Source organism: Pygocentrus nattereri, chromosome 11, assembly GCF_015220715.1.
Source record: "Pygocentrus nattereri isolate fPygNat1 chromosome 11, fPygNat1.pri, whole genome shotgun sequence".
NCBI lineage: Eukaryota > Metazoa > Chordata > Actinopteri > Characiformes > Serrasalmidae > Pygocentrus > Pygocentrus nattereri.
In genome coordinates this window covers 39659070-39677131 of record NC_051221.1, presented here as the reverse complement: position 1 = coordinate 39677131, position 18062 = coordinate 39659070, and the positions used below count along the sequence as shown (strand labels likewise).

General features: G+C 41.5%; 1 protein-coding gene across 2 annotated transcripts in view; it reads right to left on the bottom strand.

Annotated features, from left to right (window-relative positions):
• Positions 1-3106: 3106 nt before the first annotated feature.
• hgfa (hepatocyte growth factor a) overlaps positions 3107-18062 on the bottom strand; it is a 35197-nt gene continuing 20241 nt past the window's right edge. Inside the window, exons 9-18 of one of the 2 annotated variants that reach the window (XM_017706394.2) lie at positions 16822-16946; positions 16171-16264; positions 12870-13006; positions 11467-11490; positions 10799-10907; positions 9592-9666; positions 7828-7965; positions 6523-6629; positions 5471-5613; positions 3107-5381 (exon numbers count right to left, since the gene is read on the bottom strand). In XM_017706394.2, the coding sequence (XP_017561883.1) occupies positions 5199-5381; positions 5471-5613; positions 6523-6629; positions 7828-7965; positions 9592-9666; positions 10799-10907; positions 11467-11490; positions 12870-13006; positions 16171-16264; positions 16822-16946 (1135 nt within the window). In that variant the 3' untranslated portion in view covers positions 3107-5198. The remainder of the gene's footprint in view (positions 5382-5470; positions 5614-6522; positions 6630-7827; positions 7966-9591; positions 9667-10798; positions 10908-11466; positions 11491-12869; positions 13007-16170; positions 16265-16821; positions 16947-18062) is intronic. The other variant, XM_037542506.1, reaches the window with a different exon arrangement.

Genomic DNA, 18062 nt, shown 5'->3' with positions numbered 1-18062 from the left:
GGTGCCAAGAGGCAACAGGAAACGGAAAATAGGGCTTAGGCAGAGGGACATGTTCGCTTTACAATGGGAAACACCATCTGTGAACCAACAAGTAGGCATGCATGTGCAGAGGCCCTTTTATTTCAGAAAGGTTTTCTTTTCTGAGTAGCAGAATTGAACAGAAAATGTAACGTTTCCACTCTTTACCTTTATTACAGCTCCATTTTTCAGGAGACTTGCTTTCAGTGTTTTAAGGAAATCTGCAGGGATATTTGTCCACACCTCCAAAGTTCAGTCTTAGAAGTTGGTTGCATTTTCATGTATCTCATTATCCAAGTAATCCCACTTTCAGTGATGTTGAGGTCTGGACTCTGGAGTGGTCATTCCATTGTTCTGAGAACACCAGCAGCTTCTTTGCTTAACTTGCAGATTGCAAAGTTTTTTCACTTTTTTTTTTTTTTTTTTTTTGGCTTTCCCTTTCCTTATGCAAATAGATTATCTTATATTTTATATGTCCCAAGAAATGTCTCCTGAAAAATAATAAATAACTTGTTTTTATGGCCATTTTGACTGGAAATCAAATAAATGAAGGCTGTTTTCTGACTTTTGCTATACATACAATGTACGTTTGTTATCTTGGCATAACTGCATTTTTTAGTAACTGAAAGCACCACATGGCTTTTACATTGTGTCAACGTTTCATGATGATTTGAATGGTTCAAAATCACAAGGAATAAATTATTTTTATACCAATATACATTAGAGAACATTGAAAAAAGTTAAGGCAGATACAACCCCAACTCCAATGAAGTTGGGACGTTGTGTAAAACATAAATAAAAACAGAATACTTTTTCAACCTCTATTCAATTGAATACACTACAAAGACGAGATATTTAATGTTCAAACGGATAAACTTTATTGTTCTTTGCAAATATTCACTCATTTTGAATTTGATGCCTGCAACACGTTCCAAAGAAGTTGGGACAGGGGCGTGTTTACCACTGTGTTACATCACCTTTCCTTTTAACACTCAATAAGCGTTTGGGAACTGAGGACACTGATTGTTGAAGCTTTGTAGGTGGAATTCTTTCCCATTCCTGCTTGATGTACAGCTTCAGTTGCTCAGCAGTCCGGGGTCTCCGTTGTCATATTTTATGCTTCATAAAGCGCCACACATTTTCAATGGGAGACCGGTCTGGACTGCAGGCAGGCCAGTCTAGTACCCGCACTCTTTTACTACAAAGCCACGCTGTTGTAACGAATGCAGAATGTGGCTTGGCATCGTCTTGCTGAAATAAGCAGGACGTCCCTGAAAAAGACGCTGCTTGGATGGCAGCAGATGTTGCTCCAAAACCTGCATGTACCGTTCAGCATTAATGGCGCCTTCACAGATGTGCCAGTTACCCATGCCATGGGCACTAACACACCCCCACACCATCGGAGATGCTGGCTTTTGAACTTTGCGCTGATAACAATCCGGACAGTCCTTTTCCTCTTTGGCCCGGAGGACACAACGTCCATGATTTCCAAAAACAGTGTGAAATGTGGACTCGTCAGACCACAGGACACTTTTCCACTTTGCGTCAGTCCATCTCAGATGAGCTCGGCCCAGAGAAGCCGGCGGCGTTTCTGGGTGGTGTTGATATGTGGCTTCGCTTTGCATGGCAGAGTTTTATCTTGTGCTTGTAGATGGAGCGACGAACTGAGTTCACTGACAGTGGTTTTCCGAAGTGTTCCTGAGCCCATGTGGGAATATCCGTTACAGAATGATGTGGGTTTTTAATGCAGTGCCGCCTGAGGGGTCGAAGGTCACGGGCATTCAGTGCTGGTTTTCTGCCTTGCCGCTTACTTGCAGAGATTTCTCCAGATTCTCTGAATCTTTTGATGATATTATGGACTGTAGATGATGAAATCCCTAAATTCCTTGCAAATGGACGTTGAGAAACGTTGTTCTTAAACTGTTGGACTATTTGCTCACGCAGTTGTTCACTAAGTGGTGAACCTCGCCCCGTCCTTGCTTGTGAACGACTGAGCCTTTCAGGGATGCTCCCTTTATACCCAATCATGACACTCACCTGTTTCCAATTAACCTGTTCACCTGTGGAATGTTCCAAACAGGAGTTTTTTGAGCATTTCTCAACTTTCCCAGTCTTTTGTTGCCCCTGTCCCAACTTCTTTGGAACATGTTGCAGGCATCAAATTCAAAATGAGTGAATAGTTGCAAAAAACAATAAAGTTTATCTGTTTGAACATTGGGGTGGTAAATACAGGGCCAAGTCTTTCCATCCTCATCCCTGTGCTTATGTAATTAGTACAGACTGGCTGCACAACTGTTTTTGATCAATACCAAATGTTACCTTTAATATGCTGTTTTGTACAGACACTCAAACGTTTCCATAATTGGATTAATTTTCTCACAGACTTCTGCTGTTCTTATGCCTGCGTAAAGCCATGTGAGGAGTAGAGAATTAGTAAAGCTTCACTAACACTGTCAGAAAAAAGGGTACTGCCCAGGTAAACTTTAGCCCCACAACTTATAAACAATGTAAATCTACAGTCAAATGTACCATAAGGTCCTACTGTGTACCTTAAATGGGTTTTAAGGGTACACTACGCTCACTTTCCTAGAGGAATGTGGCACATTTGGGGGGGCAGTCATGGGCTGGAGGTTAGGGAAACAGCCTTGTGACCGGAAGGTTGCAGGTTAGATCCCCAGGGCCGACAGTCCATGACTGAGGTGTCCTTGAGCAAGACACCTAACCCCCAACTGCTCCCTGGGTGCTGTGGATTGGGCTGCCCGCCGCTCCGGCCAAGTGTGCTCACTGCCCCCTAGAGTGTGTGTGCTCACTACAGTGTATGTGGTGTTTCGTTTTACAGATGGGTTAAATGCAGAGGTGAAATTTCCCCATTGTGGGACTAATAAGGGTCTCTTAATTAATCTAATATTGTGCCATGTAGTTTTGGAAACAAGTAGAGAAAAACTAAAAAGCATTTGTGCCCTGAAACGGCTTCTTCAGTGCAGTATTGCTTACTCGTTGACCAAACACTGAGCTAGAGGAAAAGAGCGAGAGGGCAACAAACATGTTCTTGACCACCTGGTGAATCAAACAATTGACACTATTGAAATATCTATCATAATCAACTTTAATTTAATACAAAAATCAATATTACAAATGCTCTTAACATACTGTCCGACAAATTATTTACAAAAAAGCCAGCAAACTCTTAGTCACTGAAGTCATTCATTTAAAATAAATAAAAAAATACCAATAATAACATAACTTGATGTAGTGGGACGTCAGCCAAGTGTAGCAGCTCAAAAAGTGAAGGACAAAACACGTCGAAAGGGAAAGTGAGTACAACGCTGAAACAATGTAGGAATATTTGGAAAGCACAGTTTATATACAATAATATTTACATAATGATACATTTGCATTCATTTGGCTCATAAAATGGCCATGAACATTAAAATAAATATGGTATGTTTTGTGTCTGAGCAAACCTGTAAAACTGTTCGTGACTTGCCTTAGAGCCCCAGTCTATTTCAGGACTTTCTGCAGTCAGAGGTATGTAACTCAAGCTATATTAGCTCTTGTACTAACTATAGCCTCTGTTTAGATTGAGATATTTGTGGTTTATAGACCTGTAGGGAGCCATATTTGAGTCAGAATATTTTATTATGGTGCATAAACAAATGATGTGCTTATGAAACATATATTATCCCTTTGTTCCTCTAATAAAGGCACGTCTTTAAAGTTCATGCCAAAATTAACACTTTTGTAACATGATATTGCTGGAAAAATCTTCCTCCATGTTATTATAAATAAATAACCTTACAATTTAGACATAATACACCGTGAGAATGGACAGACCTTCACATATTTGTAAGCTAGCCAGATCTATGAGACCTATAGAGTACCAGCAAAATACTCACAAGAGCAAAAATTAAACCAAACTTAGTAAATGCACAGCCCCAAAAAGGGCCACTGTACGCTCCATACTGGAGTAAGGCAAGCTATGTAACACTCTCTATTACTGAACACACTTCGAATGTACAGCGTCAGCTCAAACATACGACTAAGGCAGGTTTTTTTGTTGCATCGTAAACAAAGTCGGAGTGGTTTGATGTAAAATGGTTCCTTGTTGAGAAATTTACAGAGTCAGATTTCTTCACAGCGGCGTTGACAGGATGAGTTTGATGATTACAGCACAAATCCCAACATCTGAAATGACTAGTGAATCTGTTGTTAATGCTAAGTTAGTGGTACACCTTTTCTTTGGGTACAGTTTTGCCTTACAACACCCCAAGTGTACCACTCAACTACTACAGTTGAAGCCAAAACCGTATCTCAAACTTATCATAACACAGCATCAGGCAATGTATTCAATGTATTTCTCTTGGACAGAGTATTTCACATCAAACTCCGCTGAACGCCTTTGTTTATATCTCAACTATGCAGCACAGTTATTTAATTACGCAGCCAGTCAGAAAAAATTACCTTTAATGCTGCGCTGACAAAATATAAATGCATAGTGACATTGTAATCAGACTTTCTCATATAAAAGAACTGGCTCTAGTGATGAGGTTCCCTGCTGATGTATCCACTACTACCGTAGCAGTCCTCGAAAACCCCCCCCCAAGAACCATTTCACCTCTGCTTGCACCCCTTAGTGACTTCTTAGAAACTGAAAAGAAGCTCTTGTGCCCCTCAAAGTGAATAACCAAACTTCAGTTCTGAATCTGGATACTTTTGGTTATCATTGCATTCAAGTATCTCCAGGAGAACAATAGAGAGTGAGTCAACGATGCTTTGGTCAATGCTTTTGGCAAAACTTGCTGTTTTACGCCGTGATGTTTTCTTCAGTTCCTTTTCCATCTTCTTTCTGTTCCATTTGTCTAAGTGTCCCGGATTTGCGAGCAATCAGTGAAAAAAAACATCAGTCACCAGAAAAAAAATCTCATCAGCCAGAAAAAAATCCAAAACTCATCATTTTTTGTTTGTTGATTTAAAGGGGCCTTCGAGAAGACGCTGTCTGCACTCATTGAACTCTCTTCTGAGCAGTCTCTATTCTTGAAGCAACAAGTTGCAGGCTCCTGTCGGTGTAACATCCATTCTCAACATGGCAAATGCCGTACGTACTGCACGCGCCACGTGTTGAACACCTTAGGTCACAGTAAATGAACACCTGCAGTGATTTCTAACTGTACAAACATGTTCTAGTAAGTTGCCTCAATGTCGGAATAGTGTTTGAAGACTTTGTGAATCCACTCTGAGTAATAGGCCACGTTGACGAAGATAGCAGGTCGCCGGGCGATGGCGCAACCCCGGCCGTGGATGCTCACGCCGATGATGACCTTGCTCTCTCTTTCCTGACACACGAGTGGACCGCCGTAGTCTTTCTGTAAGAGGTCAGCCAAAAGTACAAGAGTCAAGATGATGTGCTCCAGTGTAGCCAGTGAAAACAAACAGAGAAGGTATTAATGCTTACCTCACACACGCCCTGGTCCTTCTCCCCCCCTGCACAGACTTTGGTCTCTGTGATAGGTAGGCTACCATTGTGGATTCGTGAGCATTTGTCATTGCTGACCATGGGAAGATGCACCATTTTCAGGCTGCCTTCATGGCCTGTGCCTAAAGAAACCATCAGAACAATATTCAGCATTATTTATCATCATGACAACTTTATAGACCTAGTTTCCTGCACGTGGATTAAGCCAAATCTTGGATTAGAGTTGCAATGCCAGTGGTGCCGCACTATCCTTAGTCTTAGTCTAGGCTTAGGCTTAGGTGCTAGGAAACCAGCCCCTAAAGGAACACATGTGCCAGTGAATATCAGGCTGTACTGAACCAGCAGGTTCAACAGAGGTTACATGTAATATGTTTATATGAATAGCTAGGTCTAGAAAAAAGGAGAGAACCAAGGTGTTTGAGTTTAGTCCAGCCTAAAACATTTACTTCATGTGGTAACAAGCATTTTTACTAGTTCTATTCAGTAAATGCTTTGGCTGAAACAAAGCAAGTAAAATTCAGATGCAATATTTTTCATCAGTCCAACATCTCACCAACACCTCAAACCAATTTCAGCCTTGTTTCCTTTTTACAGTGTAAATATTTCATGCGCACTTTTGCCTGTTGTAACTTTTCTCAGGCGTCATAAAGCTGTCATTGCACTTGCAGTACTACACAAGGTGCCGCATAATGTTGCAAACCTCGTATGATGGAGGAACGCTCTTTGTATATAATGTTTACATGTCAAAATATATCATGAATACTCGGCCAATATAAGCCTAGACCACCTTTTGATTGTGTTAATCTCGGGTTGACAGAGCCCATTTTCAGACCAGGACAAATGAACCGTGCTGTTTATGTGATTATATTAACATGTGTTGGTTATACTAGCAGTCTTAGACTAATGGTAAAACATTGGTGTACATGTAAGTGTAATAATGTAGGAAACTGCCACTGCAGTACAAAATGGGCATTCACTATGGCCACAAAGACAGTAAAGAGTCAAACAAGAGACCGATGTTGGTGTGGTACCTTTCGTCTCTCCCCAACCATACATGAGGCACTGGGAGTCTTCTGACACTTGACATCCAGCAACAGGCAACTGCACAGTCCTCACATGCTCTGAGAGAGGGGCTGGCCTAGATTCAAATTGTGTAAGTAATACACAAAATGTATACAATCAGGTCCATAAATGTTTGGATGTTGACAAAGTTATGATTATTGTAGCTGTCTACCACAGCACAGAGTTGAAATAAAGTAATAAACATGAGCTCAAAATGCAGACATTCAGTTTTAATTTGTGGGTATTTACATCCAAATTAAGTCAACCATGTAGGAATTACAAGCATTTTCATACGTAGCCTCACCATTTTAATGGGCGCAAAAGTAACTGAACATAACCAACATGATCATAAATTAAACTGTCATTTTTAATACTTGGCTGCAAATCTTGCATCGTCAATGACTGCGTGAAGTCTGGAAACAATACATATAGACACAATGTTCTTTTTTCAGTGGAGGCCTGCTAGGCCTTTACTGCAGCTGTCTTCAGTTCAGTTCCACTTCTTTGCCATAAAAATGTCTTGGGTTGCTTTCGCTGTATGCTTCAGTTCACCTGCACTGTGGGGTGCTATCCAATGACATTTGAGGCATTTAGCTAAATCTAAGCAGGTCTTCTTCTTCTTCTTTCGGCTGCTCCCTTTAGGGGACCGTCTTGCCCTATCCACTGCCTCCTCTACTTTTATCTCCATGTCCACCTTCACTACATCCTAAGCAGGTAATATAGCCATATATACTTCAGAATGAATTTTGTCACCAGTCACATCACCAACAAATACAAAGGAACCAGGTCCATTGGCTATTCCTGCCTACACCGTAACACTACCTCCACCATGCTTGACTGATCAGATGCAGATGCTTGCAGTTGCTTCCCTTCTTCATATCCTTATCTTTCCATCATTCTGGGTTGATCTCTGTCTTCCTGTTTTTGATTCTTACAAATGGTTTATATTTTGTGGCAAACCTGTTTTATTCTGGTCAAGTTTTCTCTTAATTGTTGACTTTGACACAGATACGCCTCATGTTTTTAAGAATCAGATTTGGCCACACTTAATGTTTTTGCTACCTTTGATTTTTCAGCTTAACGATGGCTTGTTTTGCTGGCACTGATAGTTCTTTGGACTTCATATTGAGAGTTAACAGCAACAGATTTCAGACGCAAATGCCACACCGGAAAATTGAAGCTGAAAATCTTCTCATGTCGATTATTTAATTTCAACTCGGTATGTGACCGAGTCTAGTACGTGAATGAATGAATGAGCATTCTGTAGTTCATACCGGGCGAGTTTGAGCAGAGCCAGGTTGGAGCCCTCTGGTCCACAGACCATGTGTGCAATGCGGAGCCCGCTCGTGTGTGAGGAGGCACTGAGGTGGAGGAGACCCACGTGCACGCTGAACTCCGAAAGATCAGGAACGCTGAGGAACACACATGAAGCACATAACTCATCTCATCCCACCACTGGATAAAACGCAGAAGCCACATGCCAGGGTGAACACACAGAGGAAAGAAAGTGGAAAGAATTACTAGAGCAGGTCAATGATGTTTCTACCCATCTTGAAGTGTTCTTGCTCAAATTGACAGTTTTGCCTCTCAACCCAAATGTAGTCGATCAGCCAAGAACTTTGAGGCTAATGGAGTTAAGAAGTATCCTTATACCTTACCAATTAGACATAATATTATAGAAGTGAGAAAAATAATCACAGATAACTTAAAACAATAGTAGCAGTGAGCTTAAGGCCTGAATTTTATCTGTAATTTTGCTGATTTTATAGATAAAAGTACTACAGTACAAACAGTATCATAAAGCCTGTAAATTTTATTTGAGAGTAGGAAAAATCTTAAAGTAACCAAACACCAAAGTGTTTGTGGTTGTATAAAAGATGGGGATTAGTCTTTAAACCATAACATCTCACAATAAAGACCACTGATTACATCAATGTAGGAGGCAAACAGGTACCTGGTAAAACTTTTCATTTTGGCCAGAGTGCCCCTTTAACAACTTGATGTGGTTTTAAGCAAGTGTGTGGTTATTTAGGCACGCGGTCAGCACAGTGCTAACTGATGGAGTTCAAGTTTCCATTATTGTTTGTGAGCTGTAAACTAAAGAAGCGGATCGGCTACATCCGAGGTACCATTCACAACTGTCGCTTTAAGCCATGCAGTAGGAGAGGCGATGTTCTCCAGAACGAAGAGCCACGTGTTGATGTTAAATGTATAGGGAAAAGATATCTCAATGCATTGGATTGTATCCCTGGTAAAGCAATCTTCCTTTTTTCTCTAGTTGGGCCACAGAGGTGAGTCCTCAGCAATGCGGATGGGCCTGCCTCTTCCTGAGATGCGTGAGATAGCTAAGCCCGGGAGGGAGTGGGTCTGGGTTATGTAGAACTGATCTAAAACACAGACACCCGTGCTCTCTCTGTTCAGAACAGCTCTGGGTCAACAAGGTTTTCTCTTGAAGAGCACCACAGCAGATCCCCAGGCATACATCACCGGCAGCAGAGGCATGCCAAACACACAGAGGCTAAACAGCTCCACGTCCAACAGAGCACCACCAGCTCGCTCTGAGCCAGAACATCAGCCTGTCACTATGCACTCATAAACAGGAAACGCTGCATCCGCGCCTCCCAAAGAAAGATGGCCATGGACAGAGAGATGTACAGGGAGACGGTAAAAGGGAGCAGAGAGAGAAAGGACAACCTTTTTCAGCAATACAGAAAAAAAGTTATACAGTGCCTTGAGAAAGTATTAAATCCCCTTGGAAGTTAAGCCAGAAGCATTTTCTGGATTACGAACGACATCATTTTTCCAGTTAGTAGTTTTATTATACTCTGCTTCACATTTCACTCTTAACGTAACTTCAACTACATTGGTACAAATAAGAAAGCCAGTTAAGGAGCTGGTTAGCAGATAGAAGGAAAAACATAGGGAAGAAGTAGAGAAACAGAACTGAAAAGACGAATGGCTTTAAAAAACAGGTGAGGGTTGAAAGACCTGCAAAAAACGGCTTGTGAATGAAGTCAAACAGACTATACAGACATTACCATGAAGGGAAGCATTCCTGGTCGGTGAGGACCCACTCTTCTCGGATAAGAGATCCACCACACCAGTGCCTGTTCCTGTCAGCACACACGACAGACTTACACACAGCCTCACTTACAGTCATAACTACATCACTCAACTCAAAAAGATATTCTGACAATCAAACGTTCTAATTCAATTAACTAAACGCTTTACATTTTAAACACAACAACTTTGTACTAATATTTGAGATTCTGTCTAAAAAATGACATAATCCATTCAAAATGTTTTAATTGGGTGACCTGAACACATTGGTGTGCCCTTATAAGCGAAGCTTCTTTAAATAATATAGTTCATTGAAAAGTCTAATTCACAGTTTTTCCCTTTCCCTAAATGTAATAAAACAGTCAAGACACATTCTTCAGTTTTGTGCTGGAGCCATAAGGGTAATTTACCTAAAACCCCAAACCACCTAAAATAGTACTAGCCTTATACACCAATACAAAATACCCAGCCGACAGCATCCTGTGGGCAGCGTTCTGAGATCACTGATGAAGGACTAGAGGATGACCAACACAAACTGTGCAGCAGCAGATGAGCTATCGCCACTGACTTTACATCTACAAGGTGGACCAGCAAGGTAGGAGTGTCTAACAGAGTGGACAGTGAGTTTTTAAAAACTCCAGTGCTGAGAATGATCCACACAAATGGTCCATGGGGGTCCTGATGACTGAAGAACAGGGTAAAAGGGGGCTAATAAAGTATCAGAGAAACAGATGGACTACAGTCTGTAACTGTAGAACTACAAAGTGCAGCTACACAGTAAGTGGAGCTGATAAGATGGACAATGAGTGTAGAAACAAGGAGGTGGTCATGATGTTATGCCTGATTGGGGTAACTCCACTGCAAATCTTTAGGCACTAGATGTGTTGACCTGTCAACTCTATTTGGGATGAGGGGGAAACTGTGAGAATTCGATCGAACTTTCACTTTAAATATGCATAACAGTTTAAAGTTTTGAATGACTTTGGTTTTCAGAGTATGTTTAATTTCCTTTCAGCATGGCTAAATCTAAAGAGGATTCCTAAAAGTTGTGTTATTTCTTTGTTATTTTGTGTAGGAAACCCATTTAAGGCTGGTTTACATCATATAACACTCCCTGAGCTGGTTGAACTGAAATGGAACTGGCCACTGGATTAGTCTAATGTGGTGGGAGATTAGGACAGTTACCCTTTCTGAATGCTGACCACCCAGCTTCCGTCCTCTGCCCGCTGCACCTGCATCCCCCCGACAATTCGCGTGGTCTTATGCACAAAGCATGATGGCTTTGGCCCGGGCGCTGAAGTGAAGGAGACAAAGCAAAAAGTGGATCAGCACTGAAAAAGTAGGAGCTCTAATGTAAGGCATAGAAACAGAGTTGTATGGGTTATCACACGGGTTTGGTTCAGCTAAGCCATGGCACAGGAATTTCACATTTAAAAGTCTGACATAACCTGGCATAATATTGGTTTTCCACAAATGCCCATCCTTTCATCAAATATTTAATACAGAAATATGGTCATGTACATTATTTATTACAAATGCCAGGATACACTAAACCAGATGGTAAAACGATAAGTAAAAAGGCCCATTCAAACATACACGTACAATAATGTGAGCCTGGAATATCAGCCAGTAAGCAGGACTGGATGCACTGATTAATTACTCCTTTGAGCTGGTTTCCACATACTGGTTCAATAAGGCATCGTTAATAACAAAGTGATATATTCCAGATTTGAGCTTAGTCTAATTTTGGGGGAAAAAATGATGATGATTTTAATGATAATGAAAGCTAGATGGAGTAGGCAAGTTGACTTTTAATGACCGATATGGAAGAGTGAGATATGTGAACTACTTACTCTCTATATGGTTAGCCTTTTCACCTGAAATTACACACAGAACAGTCATTTCAGCACATTGCCATTTCACTGTGGTTTAGATATTGCTGTAGCAAATCAACATGCTGTATAACTAATTTGAGCCAGCAAAGCCCGAACATGGACCCCCCACACCTCACAGAGTAAAGACTCAGAGCTCTCATTCGTTAAGAACAGCGATCTGGATACGTGCCACCAGTAAAACTAATTTGTTTTGAATAATCTTAGCTTTAGGGAGGACATGTTTCCCATTAGGAAGATTAATGCCATAGCTGTGCGAAAAGCCTCCGTTTTTGGTGTTTTGATGACAGAATGCCTGGGTGAGGTGCTAGAGCTGGAGAATGTACTGGCACTGGCAGAGTGGCACAGTGACTGTGGTTAACAGGTCTGCATCTGCCCAGTGTTAGAGCATGACGCAGCACATGAAGTGCCTAAGCCAAACTTCTGCCACGCTTGGCAAAAACCAAGCACAAACTCACTGTCCATTGCTGAGATAAGCTCTGTCTAATGCTGCCTTCACGTTCTATGCAATAGGAGTTCCCAACCTAAAAATTGCACACAAACATGTCAAGGCAGGTAAGAATTTATTTTCCTGGATTTTTCTAAAAGAGCCAGGCCCGTCTATCTATAGAGAGCTCTGACCACAGTCCATATTCATGTGCTCTGCTGCAGAATAGTAACTGGCAACTTGCATTCTGTCAGAGTTTTCACAGACCTGAAGCCAGCTGGAGAAGAAAGCTGCGTTAACAAACCTAATTTTAATGCTCTGGGCCCTTTGTTTATCATTTACCACTATTTGTTCATAAGAGCTAGAGTGAGAGCAAAGCAGAGAAGAGTTACCAAAAAAATAAAACACAGGAATGCAATAGAAGAACAAGGGGGGTCATATATTCTGCCAAAAAATGGGTTCCTCACTCCAAACAGTCAGGCTTCAGAAAAGGAACCCTCTACCAGGGTTTTCCCAGTCCCTGTCATAGAGTACATCTGCCCTCAACATTTTAGTGTTTATGCTGTAACACAACTCTGAAAGGCTGGTTAATTTGCTGATTAGTTGCAAAAGATGTTTTACATGACGGTAAAACCAAAAGTTTAAGGACGCCCTCCTACTTATTGAGTTCAGAAGTGCGAGCCACACCTATTACTAACAGTTGTAGAAAATACTGCAAGACAATAGTCCTGATTCCATTGAAAACCTTTGGTGTGATGGTCAGGTGTCCACATACTTTGGACATACTGTATATGTACGTACAGGGCAGGTGGTACTCCAGGATCAGGGCTGGGAGGAAACCATTGTTTGAGAAGAGAAGAGAAGAGAAGAGAAGAGAAGAGAAGAGAAGAGAAGAGAAGAGAAGAGAAGAGAAGAGAAGAGAGGTGATGAAACTCACAGCGCTCTAGTCCGCAGTAATCCCATGGAATGGAGGAGTTAGAGGTGTAGCACCACGGGCCATGCTTATCTCTGTCTGGATTCCTGCACAAGTTCAACTGCAGCCCTGCACTCGCCTCTTCAGAACGTGTATCCCTGCTACGCACAAAAGCAGAAAATCAATTTTACTGTCAGTAAGAGAAAGCAAGGTGGTGGGGGTGGGGTGGGTAGGAAACTTTGACTCTTCTGTAAGTCTGAAATTTCCTACAGTTCCTCACAGAAGGAGCATCATGTCTTTTCCCCTTATGGAGTATAAAAGCATGCATTCTGTAGAACTGTCTAAAGTTCTGCTTATTGCTCTCTCATTGATTCAAACCTGCTTACTAAGCAACTTCTTGACCCGAGCAAACAAATCCAAGCGGCTGGTGGTGGACCTACAAATCGGAGTGAAAAATGGATAGGAAGGAGTGATGGATAGAGAAGGAGAGGGTAATTCCTCCTCCCTGAAGCGAGCAGCGACTGAGCTTTCTCAGAGCTGACCTCCCGACCCTGGCAGAGGCAGACTTGCTGGCTGCCCGCCACACAAGGAAGCTGATTGGCTTTGATCTGACCGATGCGCGAGAGTGGGGGGAAGCGCTTCCTGGGGTCGGGGGGTTGCCTCTGGAACATGTCCATCCGTCGGCGCAATTTCGGCTTTTAAAATTCCTGTATATTAGCGAAGGCTAGCAGCTCGGCCTAAGACAAGGGCATTGGAGTGAGATGCTTCCTGGACAGTGTGTCTCTCTAGAAGCAGTGCTCGGCACTTTATGTCTTTATTTTGTCAGTTGGATAAATGTGGAGATGTCAACCTTCCGGCCTCCTCTGGTTCTTCTAGGCATCTGTGTCCATCCAGTGCTGTAAAATTGCATTTAGATATTTTTACCAAAGCAAACTATACACTCATCACTGATTAGGAGGCTCTGAGACAGCAGCCTGCGCAATACTTTTATTGTGAGCACAAAATCATCCTTAGCAAAGTGCTTTTTATCAGTAATTGATTATGAGCCATATTTATCAAACACAATGCCTGATTCAGCATGATGTTAAGAGCAAAGAGCGTCGCAGTAACACATTTGCTCAATCATAAACAAGGATTACCAGCGTAATCCTTGGGGCAGTCGTGGGCTGGAGGTTAGGGAACTGGCCCTGTGACTGGAAGGTCGATCCCCAGTGACGACGGTCCATGACTGATGTGTCCTTGAGCAAGACACCTAACCCGCAACTGCTCCCCGGGCTCTGCGGATATCAGGATAGGGCTGCCCACCGCTTGGGCAAGTGTACTCGCTGCCCCCTAGCGTGTGTGTGTGTGTGTGTGCTCTTCACGGTGTTTCACTTCACGGATGGGTTAAATGCGGAGGTGAAATTTCCCCGTTTGTGGGATTAAAAAGTGTCACTTAAATTAAAGGTGGCTTGTCAAGATAGAACTGAGAGCAGCTGTTTTAGGTAGCCTAGCCTTGTTAAGTTACTTCAGATTTCTCAGTCTTGTACACCTGCTAAACACTGACCATGTAGGTTGCTAGACTAAATGCAGTGGTGTAACTATAGTACCATGGAAAAACTAATAAAGTGCCAACTTTTTTTAGTGTCTACTTTTAACTTTTTACAGTTCTACATGCGAGAAGTCTCCAGCTATTTTCGTTACACTGTGGTGTTTCACCGTTTGCATGATATGTGACACTACCACACTTTTTCCTCATTTGCATGTGCCATTAGCAATTCATGACCGAACACCATCCCACAGAAATAACACCTGAACTGATCCCACAGTAAGTTTCCTGGAAGTCGTTGTGGATTATTTTTCCCACCAAGCTTTCAAACACATTTAGCCACTCATGCAAGTCACCAAGACATTACGAATGTGCACCACTCTGTCGATCAACCAGCAGAAGAGGATTTCAGAGCACACTAATTATTTTAATAGGCAATAATTCATTGAGTATTTTACAGTGGTTTTAAATGTGGCTCAGCAAATCAGTCTGTCAAGAATTTAAATCAAGTCGTGTAGATTGTCGAGTGATGTTTAGTTGTTTTTTCCTTCTCTTTCTTCTTTTTCTGTCTTTCCACTGCTTTCATTGCGGATAGAAGTTCTTCTTACGTTTGATAACATACCAGTCTAGTTTTTTTTCTCTGTTTCCGCAATTTGCTGATTGTGTTTGGCTTTTACTGTAACAATACTACAGCAAGAAAAAGACAGCAGCACACTGATCACCCCCGTGGTGACTTTATGAAAAGGACGTTTTACTGTGCCCAGATTTTGTGTGGCATAGCTTAGTCACCACTGAGATTTATGAGCACTTTGTCTTTAAAAGCACATCTAAACGTGGTCTGATCTAAATATTTGCCAGGTGTTTTTTGACATTATTGTTGAACATTTTATGAGCATTTCTATTGGTTGCTAATGTTTACATTTATGGCATTTGGCTGACGCTCTTATCCAGAGCAACTTATAATTTGATTGTTTTACACAGGTAGGCGAAGGTGGTGTTAGGAGTCTTGCCCAAGGACTCTTATTGGTATAGTGTAGGGTGCTTACCCAGGCTTGGGATTGAACCCCAGTCTACAGCGTAGAAAGCAAAGGTGTTAACCACTACACTAACCAATGTTCATAAATCGATGTTTAAAATCACCGACAATTTTTCCCTGATAAGGAGGAGAAAGCTTCAGTGCAAAACAAAGCTTTGTGGCTAGTCTAATGGAATTTTGCTTTTAAGGTCGTATAATAGGGCAACTGTATTATAAATAGCTAAGCTAACTTGGCTGTTTCCATGGTAACCCTAAAGCTTCAGCCTTAAGGACCTTAAAGCGTACACATAAAGGGACCTATTACCTTGTCATGACAATGTCTTGGGTTTGATTCTTTGTATTCATTTACAATATGAACAGTTTAAATTAGACCAACTAATTTAAATTAAATGAACAAATTCAAATCTGGCAAGACTCAGATATGACTAGGTATGCCCGTATGCATGTACGTGCATATGGCTGCTGAAAGAGTTGGCATAAAGAAGAGTACAAAATGCCCAGCCAATATACAGGATAGAGGTCCTGTTCCAATCCTTTAATGCAGCTTCCTTTCCATATCTGTTTTCTAGCCCTCATTATGAGCTCAAAATCTAAAACAAACCCATATGGTTGAGAGCAGTTAGATGGTTGGCAGAACTCAAATCAGCTGAGGGAGTTCAAGAAAGAGAAGGACAGGCTTTTTTTTAGCTTTTCTAAGGACAGTTTTCTAAGGCAATAAATAGATAATAATTTACGGTAAAAGTTGGTGAGTGGTTGCATACCTGTATGTGTGGTCTGACCAGAGTCCACAGGGTATGCCCGACCTGGTCTTTGACACGTTGCCTCGGTAGCTCTCACCATTGCCATCATAACACTCTAAGACACAGACACAGGAGAAATGAATCGAGCAAGAACAATACATCAGACCATATTTACCACACACTCACATACACACAGAAATGCACTTAAATCCACACCATAGAGACATTTATGTTTTGGTCATTTACGGATTCGCAGACTGTATTCATGTTGTCATGAAATAAGCATGTTTGAAAGAGAGTTTTATTTGCGGCGAGAGCCAATTTCACGTCAGAAACCACTTTACAATTGGTGGTTGTGGAAAAAAAGTTTCCACTGTGCCAACATCTGACTTTGTTTTGAGCGGAACCAAAGAGAGAGAGAGAGAGAGAGAGAGAGAGAGAGCGAGAGAGAGAGAGAGAGAGAGAGAGAGACAGGCCTACTGCTTTACCTGGAACGCCCAAATAATTCTACTGGTGAGAAATGTGTCTTTTGAAATGTTGAACTCGGCCACAAAAAGGATTTCTATCAACTTTTTTAGAAGCTGAGGACCTTATTTCTGTTTTGGAGATTCTTTTCTTTTCTTTTTTTGTTCACAAATGAAACCACATGTGTATGTGAGAGTGTGGTCTCACCTGTCTTTTCTGTCTTACACCTGGGGATGTTGGTGCAGAGGGCTTTACGCACTTTGGGATCTGTGGTGAAGCACCATGGGATTTCAGAGCCGTCAGGGTTTCTGCAGAAGTTTTCTCTCAAATCTCTGAAACACAAACATCAAAATCCACTATAGGAAAGAATCATGCAATTATAGAGCTCATCCATATGAGCTGTATGACCTCAAAGCTACGACACAAAGCTCACCCTTTTGCTCTGAAGGACTACGTAAGGCTGCTCTGCACTGATCAAACAAACACCAGCAAGCTCCAACATTCTCAAGCTGGCAGTTCAGCGTGAACAGGGAAGGAGTTCTCAACAAACCCACACAGGCTGTTCACAGCACTTCAACATTCAAGTTCGCTGTGTGTTTTGGACGTATGTAGGAGCCTATTACCCTTAAAAGTGTGGAATTATTGTCGTTATTTTGCCCAATATCAAGCACAATCATATAACTGATTATTTTCACAGTTAATTATTTGGGGTGTACCGATTCAAGTTCATAATTCAGTTCAATACGATATGGTGGTGTCTTGATTCGATACGTTTTTAAATGACATGCATAAGGAGTGTCTGACAATCTAGCATAGGTTATTATTTCTACTTTTCTATTTTTCGGTTTATTACAGCATTCAACAATACAAAAGTACAACATTTCATAACAGTGTACTAGCCACAAGCTGATATATTATTTCCCAAGCTTTTTCTTTCTGCTCTCTGATATTTTCAGAGGAGGAAGGGTCTGCCCTTGTTGTGGACTTGCTTGTTTCATTTTATTAGGCTTTATGCAACATAATTTTTTATTAAATTGAGTATTTTATTTGCTTAAACCTGTTGAATGTATTGCATTGTGCATTCTGAACTGAGGGGCTAGTATTAAACAATACATATTATGTTGTATTGTTATACTCCTATTGGTGACACAGCAAAATATATTTACACTTGATTTAGATTCTTTATTGACAGGTTGGAGTCTATACTTCAGACATTTTCCCTCTTGTTTCAATGTCATAGGCTCCAGCATCCCCCCGCGACCCTGACGGAGAAGCGGCTTAGAAAATGGATGGATGGATGGATGGATGGATGGATGGATGGATGTTTCAATGTCAAAAAACGACAGGACAACATGCACAACAATAATTTTTCATCAAATGCAAATCATAAACTTAACAGTCTTGCTCAGTCTGGTACTACAGCAGATACCAGACAGCAGCTTGTGTCT